This window comes from Sphaeramia orbicularis, chromosome 20, assembly GCF_902148855.1.
Source record: "Sphaeramia orbicularis chromosome 20, fSphaOr1.1, whole genome shotgun sequence".
Taxonomy (NCBI): Eukaryota; Metazoa; Chordata; class Actinopteri; order Kurtiformes; family Apogonidae; genus Sphaeramia; species Sphaeramia orbicularis.
In genome coordinates, this window is record NC_043976.1 from 16,701,095 (window position 1) to 16,712,535 (window position 11,441).

General features: G+C 38.5%; 2 protein-coding genes across 4 annotated transcripts in view; one reads left to right on the top strand and one right to left on the bottom strand.

Moving 5' to 3' along the window:
• Window positions 1–1,771, bottom strand: part of med1l (mediator complex subunit 1-like) — a 26,590-nt gene extending 24,819 nt beyond the window's left edge. Inside the window, exon 1 of the mRNA XM_030123056.1 lies at window positions 1–1,771. The gene's annotated coding sequence lies outside the window, so the exon portion shown is untranslated.
• The window catches only part of ralaa (v-ral simian leukemia viral oncogene homolog Aa (ras related)), a 6,308-nt gene extending 321 nt beyond the window's left edge, over window positions 1–5,987 (top strand). For 2 of the 3 annotated variants that reach the window (XM_030123069.1, XM_030123070.1), the window contains exons 2-5: window positions 2,399–2,625; window positions 2,732–2,940; window positions 4,573–4,747; window positions 4,836–5,987. In XM_030123069.1, coding sequence (XP_029978929.1) covers window positions 2,512–2,625; window positions 2,732–2,940; window positions 4,573–4,747; window positions 4,836–4,958 — 621 coding nt within the window. In that variant the 5' untranslated portion in view covers window positions 2,399–2,511 and the 3' untranslated portion in view covers window positions 4,959–5,987. The remainder of the gene's footprint in view (window positions 1–2,398; window positions 2,626–2,731; window positions 2,941–4,572; window positions 4,748–4,835) is intronic. The other variant, XM_030123072.1, reaches the window with a different exon arrangement.
• The last annotated feature ends 5,454 nt before the right edge of the window (window positions 5,988–11,441 follow it).

Genomic DNA, 11,441 nt, shown 5'->3' on the forward strand with positions numbered 1-11,441 from the left:
CTCCACATACATCGTTGTTTGAGAGCTTAGGGCCGGACACGCTCCGTCTTTTTTACGTTGCATCATTTAGTTGTGATTAGCTGCTTGTTATCGCTGGTGCTAGCCTCTTCGCCTGTGTGGCCACCATAGCAGGCTAACGAGGAGTGGGTAAGGATCGAGCAAACATCTGTTGCTGTGTATCCTATTTCTAAGGGTTGCTTTTTACATTTCGTGTGAGGCTATCTTGATTCTGAAGCCGTGTGTTTTTTACTGATAAAGTAACGTTTGGAAGCGGGGGTAGGTTAGTTAGCTTGTTAGCCGCATCGCCCACTATAGGCAACCTGCTAGCCGGTTTACCTGCTGTTGGCATGACACCAGCTAAGTTGCCAGTAAGTCAACATAATTTCTAAATATTTTACATCGTCATTTGTATCATTCAGTTTCCTGCTATCGTATCGGTAAGTCGTCTTTTTCACTTGCTTCACTGAGTAGCATCCTACGTACATGTATAACTAGTGGCTAATTTCATAATCCGTTGTTGAATTGGTTAATCTGCTCAATGATGCACATTAGCATCATAAAGGTAGCATCTGTGGTTGCTTTGTATAGCTTTTTTTATATATATAAAGTACAAGACCAGTCAAGTATCCTGATCACATCAAGAACTTCCAGATTTGCTTTATTAAAGCTTGACCTGAAAGTTCCTAATTGAGAATAGTGGTCTACTTATGTGAAGTGCCTTTTCACTTACTAAACAGAACTGCTCCATATGGCAGATTTATGTCCTGACTCTGAGGAAAATAAGCAAGGTGAAAGGACCAGACCCTTGACTAGCCTAGTAAATCTCAATGTTGCCTTCCTGTGCCTAAATGCTTTTTGTTAATTTGTATAATGAACTTCTGGCCGGATTCCCAACATTATCCCTGATCCCCAGAGGTCTGTGTGGGCCTGTGATGGGAAGAGACAGCAGAAAACACACACTGCTGGACATCATGTTATTCCCACAGCCTCAAACTGTCCAGTGTGGGAAACCGACCACTGGATCACTTCGACATGTGTATAGAGTTTATCCAGTCCTGTCAAACTTTGGAGAGCACTGCCAGATTCTATCCAGAAACCGCCATTAGCTTTAAAATGAAGTTTTTATTTCTTTGTAAGGATGGCTTTTCCAGGTTCTTTTCTGGGTTAGTGGAATTTGCTTCGGTGGTTTTGTACTGCAGTCGTGATGTGGCTTTGCTTGCGTATCCATATGTCATGCAGTGAGCATTGTTTTCCTGCTGGGTGGAGGGTCTATTTGTGTTGGTCTGACTTCAGATATTTGGCTAAAATGTGGTATTAAATTCACAAGGCAGCTTCTGACAATTTAGACTTTACTAATTTATCTTAACTCATATGATTGAACTTGAGTGCACCTAACTGTGAGATTTCAAACAGTGTTCTGTTATAAGTCAATTTCAAGCTAAAAGAAAGAATATTAACCCCCAAAAGCCTTGCAAGTTCCCCTGGGTCACACGTAGCAGCCTTATTTTTATGTAATATTAATAACAGGAATGTTGAAGATTGACACAATGAGGTTTCAAAAGCATAAAGAAACAATATTTAAAAATCTACTTAATACTTACCTGCTTTAAATCATCTTAATCCTGTAGTTATTTGCAGTTTTTCTGTATCATGTTGTGGGACCGTATGGCTGTGGATGCTTAAATGTATTTTCTCATCAAATTTACTCATTATATGCTTGTCTATTTTTTGTGTAATCATTTTTATCGATTTTTATCTGACTTCCAAGGGAAAAAAAATCATTCTTTTATCTACTCATTAAAGGTGACTGATTGTTTATAGAACATAAATATGAGGTCATTTCTGCTTGTTACAAAACTGATGTATTCATTCTAAAGAAATGAGTTAATTTGGAGATAAATCACATGACCTATTTCTAAAGCTACAGCCATTCATTTAGATATCTGTCTAAATTTATAGTAATTTATGTGTACATGGTATTGTAAGATGCTTTGTTGAAAATCCTTATCTATTATTGACCTATTATCAGTTGAATGAATAGAATGTTCCTGTATTTGTGTTTTTAACTTGACAGTGTGTTCATTATTGCTGCAGGATGACTTGTCAATATGTTGTTCTTCTGCAGAGGCGAAGAGCTATAAGGAGGGGTGATGATGATAAAAGTTACTTAAAGCAGTGCATTGGTCTCATGCCAATGGTCATTATCACATTTTATTTCCTGTAGTGTCAGCCATGTACAGCAAGTCATACGCTACACTGTATTAGCGGGGTAATAGATTCCAGAGCCTCGGAAATAATGATGAAACATCTTTGGATTTCTTCTCTCTGTCTCTCTCTCTGTCCCTCTCTCTCTCTCTTTATTTCTCCACTGGAATTATCATTCCACCTCTCGTTGCAGCTGGAATCCTGGGACTGATTATCACGGTCGTCATTTCACAATCCTTCCCTCCGCCTCCAGCGCCACCTTGAACTTTCTCCCCTTCACACTCAATTCTCTCAGTACACAGAGCCATGGCAGCTGCGAAGCCGAAAGGGCAGAACTCTCTAGCCCTTCATAAAGTGATTATGGTGGGCAGCGGAGGTGTGGGGAAGTCGGCCCTCACTCTCCAGTTCATGTACGACGAGGTGAGCCCGTGGCTAAACCTGCATTTGCATCAATTTCCATTATGTTTACACAGCAGTCATATGAAGTTTGCATGTTGTTTAAATGTCGCTGTTTTCTTCCGTGTAGTTTGTTGAAGACTACGAGCCCACCAAAGCAGACAGTTACAGGAAGAAAGTAGTGTTGGACGGGGAGGAGGTACAGATCGACATCCTCGACACAGCAGGACAAGAGGACTACGCAGCCATTCGGGACAACTACTTCCGCAGCGGTGAAGGCTTCCTCTGTGTATTTTCCATCACGGAACTGGAATCTTTTGCAGCAACAGTCGACTTCAGGTTGAGTGGAACACACAGCATCTTTAATGAAATCTGTCCTCATTTATCATAGTGTCACGGAGACTAATTATCCAAACCTTGTCTGTAAAATTTAAAACAACTTTGCCTACCCTTTTTTGACCTTTTGAAGCGTTGGCAAAGATAATTGTATTTTTTATTTATTTTTTTTTTTTTTAGCTTAAATGAAATCTGCAATCAGTGATGATCAGGCATCATTGTGCACATCAGGGAGTAATTGAGGGGTTTTAATGAGGGTGATGAGGATGATCTCAGATGTTACAAAGGCGTTGAATTTGACTTCATGCACCAACAGTTTTTAAATAACCCTGAACCGTTGTGTACAGGCTAAAGTTTTACATTTTCTAAAGTGCACTATTCGTTAATATTTTTGCAAAACATTGAAATTCACTATGTCATGACAGCAACTCTGCTCAGTGAATACTCCGCATTTGGAAAACACTTCAACACATTGGTCTGCAGATCCAACTGACTAAATCTTAAGTTACTTGACTGAATTATGGAGCAGGAGTTTGTTAAAGTACGATGGTGTGAAGTGGCACAAATGGAGCAAAGTTCCCTTATTCAAAGCAAAATTGCAGACATCCTGTTGGTTATACATTATGACTCCCAAGAAGCTGTACCATAGACATTTCATATCTAAGTGAAACCTCATGGGGAATTTTCTCAGGGGCCTAGTAAGTCATTTTATGACACTAATCCCAAATGTGATTTACAATTTGTTATCCTCGTAGCATAATTGCCTAAGCCATATTTTTAGCCTAATTGTAATATCTGCATAACTTTTCTGACTGTTGATTCATTTTATGCAGATGTTAAAGTTTGGCCGAAAATATGACCTCATAGGCAATTATCCTATGAGGCTAACGATATCAAGCTTCATTAGAAGTGTGCAAATGAGAAAGGAGCATTATGTATTATAACTGGGTTCCCACCAGGTCTTAAAAGTCTTGAATTTACAAATCTGCATTTAATACCTTAAAAGAAGTCTTTAAAAGGTATTAAATTTGATATGGTAGGTCTTATCTGTTGTCATTAACTTATTTGTTGTATTATGTTTAAATGTGTCTGGGAAATGTCTAAGCTGCAAAGAAAGCAATGTTAGTCTACTCAGTTCCACCCCTTCCGACCTGACAATTTTTATTGAAATTAGGGACCAATTATCGCTAACTTTGCAGCCCCCGGTGAAAATGACTCGTAACGATGGAAATCAAGGTGGAGTAAATAAATACATCTTCCTAAATTCTAGGAGTCATGAATTTGTGCCAGTTTGGCCATGAAATGGGCATTAAATTCTGTTTTAAATAGTCTTAAAAAGTCTTAAATTTAACTTGTAGGAACCCTGTATAAGTGTGTTCTGTAATGGAAAGATTGATTTTCAAAGGTTGTGGGGGTTAAATAACACCAAACACAGTTATGCTATGAGGCTAACGATATAGATTTTTGTACGTTTCAGAAATGAAATTCGATCAGCAAAAACTAAATGAGTAAAATAAGACTCTGTAAGGATTAAGTCCCTTGTGTACACGGTGAACATGATGCCATCTGTCTCTCTAAAGATGTAAACGCCTGATTATTTCCATAGTTCATGGCTGAATGACTGTGTCCCTGCAGAGAGCAGATCTTGCGAGTGAAGGAAGACGAAAACGTGCCCTTCCTCTTGGTCGGCAACAAGTCGGACTTAGACGACCGACGGCAGGTCAGCGCAGACGAAGCCAAGGCCCGCGCCGAGCAGTGGGGCGTGTGCTACGTGGAGACTTCGGCCAAAACCCGTGCCAACGTCGACAAGGTGAGTTGAAGCGGCTAAAAGATGAGCACCCGCCGTTCTGAAACGACAGCGAAAATGAGAAACCTGAACCTGTGTGTTTTTTCCACAGGTGTTCTTTGACCTGATGAGAGAGATCCGGGCACGGAAAATGGAGGACAGCAAAGAGAAAAACGGGAAGAAGAAGAGTAAAAGTTTGGCCAAGAGAATTAGAGAGAGATGTTGTATTTTATAGTGGTAAAAGAGAGCAGGGTCGCTGCTTCTGTACATATACATTTCTCAGACTTTTGCATTTATTTTGTGCCCGTACCTGACCATGACCTTCAGTTCCTGATCAACAGGAGTCCTGCTGGTGCGTCAGGTAGTAGTAAGACGGCACTCCATACACCATTTATAGCTCTAACTTTTTATGTGCTGACACTCCAAATAATTTATGTACTCTCTCTCTCTTACTCTGACCACATTACAGAGTGTAATAAATGGATGGTGTTTTAATTTAGGCCTATGCTTGACATGAGGCTAAGCCTTGAAATGTTACAAAACCTTTCATTGTAAAGTTTGATGTGTATAGTATATTCAGAAAACTGTGCAGTGCAAATTCAAAAAAGACGAGACGGAGCGGAAGCGTTAGAGCCAAGGTTGAAACAGGGGAAGATGAAACTAGAATTCATTCGTGGAAAGCCCCAGTCCATCTAGCGAAGTCGAGCAGTCTTGTGTCAACCCAGAGTTCATCAAGTGCCACCGGGACGTGTTCATTGCACTGGTGAATCTATCAAACATTTCCCTCCTTCCACAAAGGCTGTCGCGTTACTTATGCCAGAGCTGAAATTTGTTGCCATTCCTATTTGTGGTTTTACACTTCATTTTACTACACGATATGCTTCTTACGGACACTTACTTTTATCTGTGGAGTCACATTTGTTCTTGCTTTTCCTGTATCATATCAACCAGTGTAAACGAAGCTCACTAATGTCTGCGTTTTCTCTCCCCCAGGAGCCACTTTGTTGAGTCTTCTCAATTGCACAAACAACGCTGAACATTACCCTTAAACCCTAATCTGTGAGGGAATTTACAACACTTGAACTGTCTTCGATTCTAACATTTCAGAAGTTTTACCTCATTTGGCTAAAGACTTTCATTGCCTTTTGTTTTTTTTGCGATAAAGGAATCCCTGGTGCTCTGATAAAAGGTGATTCTGTAACACTACATCCTTCACATCCTGTGTTTTTAACACATCTTGATAAAATAAATAAGCTTACAGTCATCAAAAGACTTCCTTTGCCAACTTTGCTCACCCTGGCTCAGACTTTTAATCCGTCACCTGGAATTCCACTCGTATTTATTTTGTTTCCTAATTGGGACGTAAGTAGGAATAAATTAATAGGTAGATGAATCTAAAGGCGCAACGTAATGGATAGAAGGCATTTCATGTCCAAAAAGTCGCTCTGTGTCACCAAAGAACAATGCTCACTAGTCCATACAAGTGCCCACTGATAGTCGACGTGAATGACAACTTGCTCTGTAGTAGTGAGCGCTTGACCCTTCTCTGGGTTGTGTTTGTGTGAGGAAAGTAAAACATTGTAAAACCGAGGCAGGTGAAGGGCAAAAGGGGAAGTGAAAGAATGACTTTTTTTTTTCTTTTTTTTTTTTTTTTAGCAGTTGGGGCTCTTCCCTGCAAGGTTCCGAGGTGTTTAGTCATTCACGTACAGTGCATCACTCTTGCCTCTGTCCGTTGTGAATGTGATCAACCCTGTCTTAGCATTCTGTCCATGACATATAACCTCAGGCCGCCAACAATGATTTGTTCACCTTCATTCCATTTTGTGTACGTCTCCTGCGTTCTTACGCCGTAGTATCCCCATAATAAAATACCTATCATGTTCCATTTGATATTGTAAGAGACAAAAGACTGACACAGTGTAAGACATTGGCTGAATATTAACCCATAAAGACCCAGTGCTACTTTTGTGGCAGTTCCCAAATGAATTCTTCTCTCTATTTAACCTTTCTTAAGTGATTTATCTCCATTTATTATAATACTATCCTCCTATTTTATTTATTTATTTTTTTCAGTGAAAATCAGGTATTTTCCTGTATTTAATTTACTGATCATGTACCTTAATCATCACGCTGAGATTACATTTGAGGGTTATTATATCGAAAACAGAGAAAACTCAAGAAAAAGTGACTTTTTCAGTAAAATGTATCATTAACTGAACAAAACAAGTGTCTCCATCCACTGTCATTTGTCAAACTCCATGGGTTTTACTGGTGAATCAATACTGAAGAAGATTAAACTGCATTTTACACCTATTATTTCCATGTATTGATAGGATTAGTGGATCAACAGCTGTTAAACATTTGAGACCAGTAGGTGATTTCGGTTGCCAGTGGCTGTGTGGGTCTTTAAGGGTTAATGCAATGCATGATTCAATTGGCATAAAACATGGTTCAATTGAACAGACCAAAATACACTGTGAAACCATTCTGACATCCCCGTTATAGCTGAGCCACTCTTTCATTTCCCCTCAAGAATAATATGGGTTTTTTTCTATCATTTTACAGTCTGTCAGCCAGAGGTTGTTTCCACATTTCACTTTGATCCAGTCAAACTTTTATAAAAGTAACTAATGTGAGAGTAAAAGTGGTGCATGTTGCCAATAGCAATAGCTCACCAATTACATAAGAGGATAAAAGATGCCGTCACTGGAGTCTATGCAAAAACTGATTGTTATAATTCAAAGAGAAAGACTATACAGATATTTGGATACAACTCAAGAAACCATCATTAGGCTGTAACGGTCATTGAATGTGGTTTGGTGTTTTTTTGTTGTTGTTTTTTTTTTTTGCTAAGTAAAGCAGGAGCACTTAAGCGTGAATTCTGTTCGACGTTCTGACCACAACATAAAAACCCACTCCTTCAAAAGCAGTGGAAATCGTTAACATAGGCACCGACTCCCTGTAGTTACATTCTGAGCTGTGAGCCTCTGATTACAGGCTTTGTTTGTCACAGATCAGTGTGCGCCCAACGCCACAAAAAGACAGTGATGCAGAAGAATATTTGTGGTGTTTGTTGTTTACTGAAAAAAACACACAGCAGAGAGTCGGGTATTCGTCAGGTCGTGAGGCAAACTTTATTCTGAAACAGGGGTGTCAAAGTCAGTTTAGTTCAGGGGCCACATTTAGCACAGAATGATCTGAAGTGGGCCGGACCAGTAAAATATTAGCATAGTATATAAAAAATGTCAACTCTGAAGTGTGAAAGAAAGTAAAATGAATCAAGAAAATGTTTACATCTACAAACTATCCTTTAAAAAAAAAAAAGTGAATAACATGAACAAACAAATTTATTAAGAAATATAAGTGCAATTTTAACTATTATGCCTGTTTATTTACACATGCATTGCAACTTACAGATGACAGTCAATCTACTAACACAAAACATTTAGTAACAGGTAGAATATTGGTAAAATTACACTTATGACATTTCAGGTTATTCACATTTTTTGTGAAAAGGTTAGTTTGTAAATATAAATATTTTCATGTGTTTTTACTTTTTTTTTTTTTAACATTGAAACAAAGAAAAACTTAATGTGTGCTTGAAAACCCTCAGCCTGACTTATCAGCGCATGCCAACGTTTTTGGACAGACGGATGGACGACCAACTGAATGCAATACCCTGCAGCCAGTGTGGCGGAGGGTTAAAATGGAGTTGTCATTATATATAGATTATCATGATCGTATTTTACTGATCGGACCCATTTGAGATTGAATTTGGCTGAATTTCTTCCTGAACTGAACTGATTAAGATCTTACGTGAAATTTTTGCATTTCACAAATTCATCCCATGGGCCCCATTAGACCCTTTGATGACCTGGTTCTGGTCCACGGGCTGTATGTTTGACACCTGTGATCGAAAATGTTAGAAATGCTTGGGAAATTTGTTTGGATTAATATGTTTTAAGGGCTAATCTCCAATGCACCATAACACGATCGAAAGCTGAAGTAACGGGTGTAGAAAATGTGATTTTAGTGCGAGAATCACAGTCTGTTACGTCATCTTCCTTCGCTTATGGCCATTATATCGCAGTGTTTCTACGTTCAGTTCGCTACGATAATCATGCCGTCGCGCTTGCTTTTACTAACACTGACATCAAACACTCTAAACATATTTCATTGCTTATACAGAAACAAAAACAGAACATGACTCATAGTTGCTGGACTTGTTCCTTTGTCCTCATGTATAGTTTTACAAACTTGATGGCCCAGATATTTTCAGCAGGATTTATGGGTGATATTAAAGATGATGTTTGTGTGAAAGCTTTGAGCACTCTCTCCTACTGGGTATTCAAATAACTCGTTTTGCCTTTTATATAAATACCCTTGGAATGGAAAAAAAAAAAAGCGATAGATATGTGTCTTTGGTTGGGTGGTTGTGTGTATGCCATCGATTTAAATGTTTCCTTCATGTTTACTTCTTTTAAACATAACCACTAATGTAGCCTATCTGTTTGTGAATGCAAGAGGTAAAGCTTACATTTCAATTCATTTTTGTGTGTTATTTGGAAATGGCAAATAAAGTGGATATTACTAATAACATTTAAACTATGTGTAGAATTGTGCTTTGACTTCTTAGTGATCGGCATGAATAGTTTCCCATTGGAGTGACTGAACAAGTCTTAATCTGGTATCAGGTATTAACCCCCCCCCCCCCCCCCCCCCCCCAAGGGGTATTGTTTTTGGTTGGGTTTTTTTGTTAACACTCTGGCAACAAAACTATTGGTTGAATTCATACCAGATTGGGTTTATAGACTGCCAGTTACCCAGAATGGATATCATTACATTTTGGAGAAAGTAGGTCAAAGTTCAAAATTTTTATGAATTTTTAAAATGTTTTTTGTTCTCCCATTTACTTATAATGGGTGAAATTTCAAATGTCTATAAAAACATTTTTGTTTCAATTTACTTCAAATTTGGCACATATATATAGAGGCAGTTGATGTCATCAGCTGGATCAATGCCAAAATAAGTTACGATACATGTGAGGGGTGGGGTTTGTTGTGCCTGGCACCACTTGTTTATTTTATAACAGGGTCAATATCACTAGAAGGTGCCTTTCAGACTTCAAAATGTCCCCAAAAAACTTGAGATTTTCCACTTAACTTTGTATTCAAAGTGTTAAGTCAACTGTAGGCTGTTATAAATGCATGTTGGTCAAGTTGCCACATTTTTAATACATTTTTTGCAAGTAAAGTACAAGCAGATCACAAAATAAGAAACAAATATGTCCACCCTGTAAAAATATGTGGTGGTGGACAGTTTTGGCAAAAGTTAGCGTTTAATAATCACATGTTGGACCTGGAGCTGGTAAGTACGAGGGCTGGTCAATAAGTTCATGGCCTCACCCAGAACAGAACAACACAGACTGATAATTTATATTTTATTTTTCAACATAATCTCCATTTACAGCAATGCACTTGGTCCATCAATGTTCAAGCATCACTATCCCATCACGAAAGAATGTAACATCCTGTATTATAACAACCAGTATTTCTGGGTGAGGCCATGAACTTATTGAACAGCCCTTGTAGATCATGTTTGAAGAGGACTGAGTAATGTTCAACAAATATAGTTTCAACTTCTGAAAACTTTTATTACCCTGTCCCCAAAGAGGAGGCAAGGGGTATTGTTTTTGGTTTGATTTGTTTCTTTGTTAACACTTCAGCAACAAAACTACTGATTGAATTCATACCAAATTGAGTTTATACACTGAACAAAAATATAAATGCCCCACTTTTGTTTTTGCTCCCATTTTTCATGAGCTGAACTCAAAGATCTAAAACTTTTTCTATGTACACAAAAGGCCTATTTCTCTCAAATATTGTTCATAAATTTGTCTAAATCTGTGTTAGTGAGCACTTCTCCTTTGTCCTTTGCTGAGATAATCCATCCACCTCACAGGTGTGGCATATCAAGATGCTGATTAGACAGGATGATTATTGCACAGGTGTGACTTAGGTTGGCCACAATAAAAGGCCACTCTAAAATGTGCTCTTTTACTGTATTGGGTGGTCCAGGGGGTCAGAAAACCAGTCAGTATTTGGTGTGACCACCATTTTCCTCGCACAGTCTTCTTCATGAATTCTCTGAAACAGCTTTGGAGATGGCTTATGGTAGAGAAATGAACATTCAATTCACAGGCAAAAGCTCTGCTGGACATTCCTGAAGTCAGCATGCCGATTGCATATTCCCTCAAAACTTGTGACATCTGTGGTATTGTGCTGTGTGATAAAACTGCACATTTTGGAGTGGCCTTTTATTGTGGCCAGCCTAAGGCACACCTGTGCAAAAATCCTGCTGTCTAATCAGCATCTTGATATGCCACACCTGTGAGGTGGATGGATTATCTCAGCAAAGAAGAAGTGTTCACTAACACAAATTTAGACAGATTTGTGAACAGTATTTGAGAGAAATAAACCTTGTGTGTACACAGAAAAAGTTTTAGATCTTTGAGTTCAGCTCATGAAAAATGGGAGCAAAAACAAAAGTGGGGCATTTATATTTTTGTTCAGTGTAGATTGCCAGTCACCCAGTATAGATGTGATTGCATTTTGGGAAAAGTAGGTCAACGTAAGTCCAACATTTTTAGGAATTTTTAAAATCTTTTTGTTCCCATTGGCTTATAATGACCAAAATTTCTCTTTGTTGTCTATGTCTA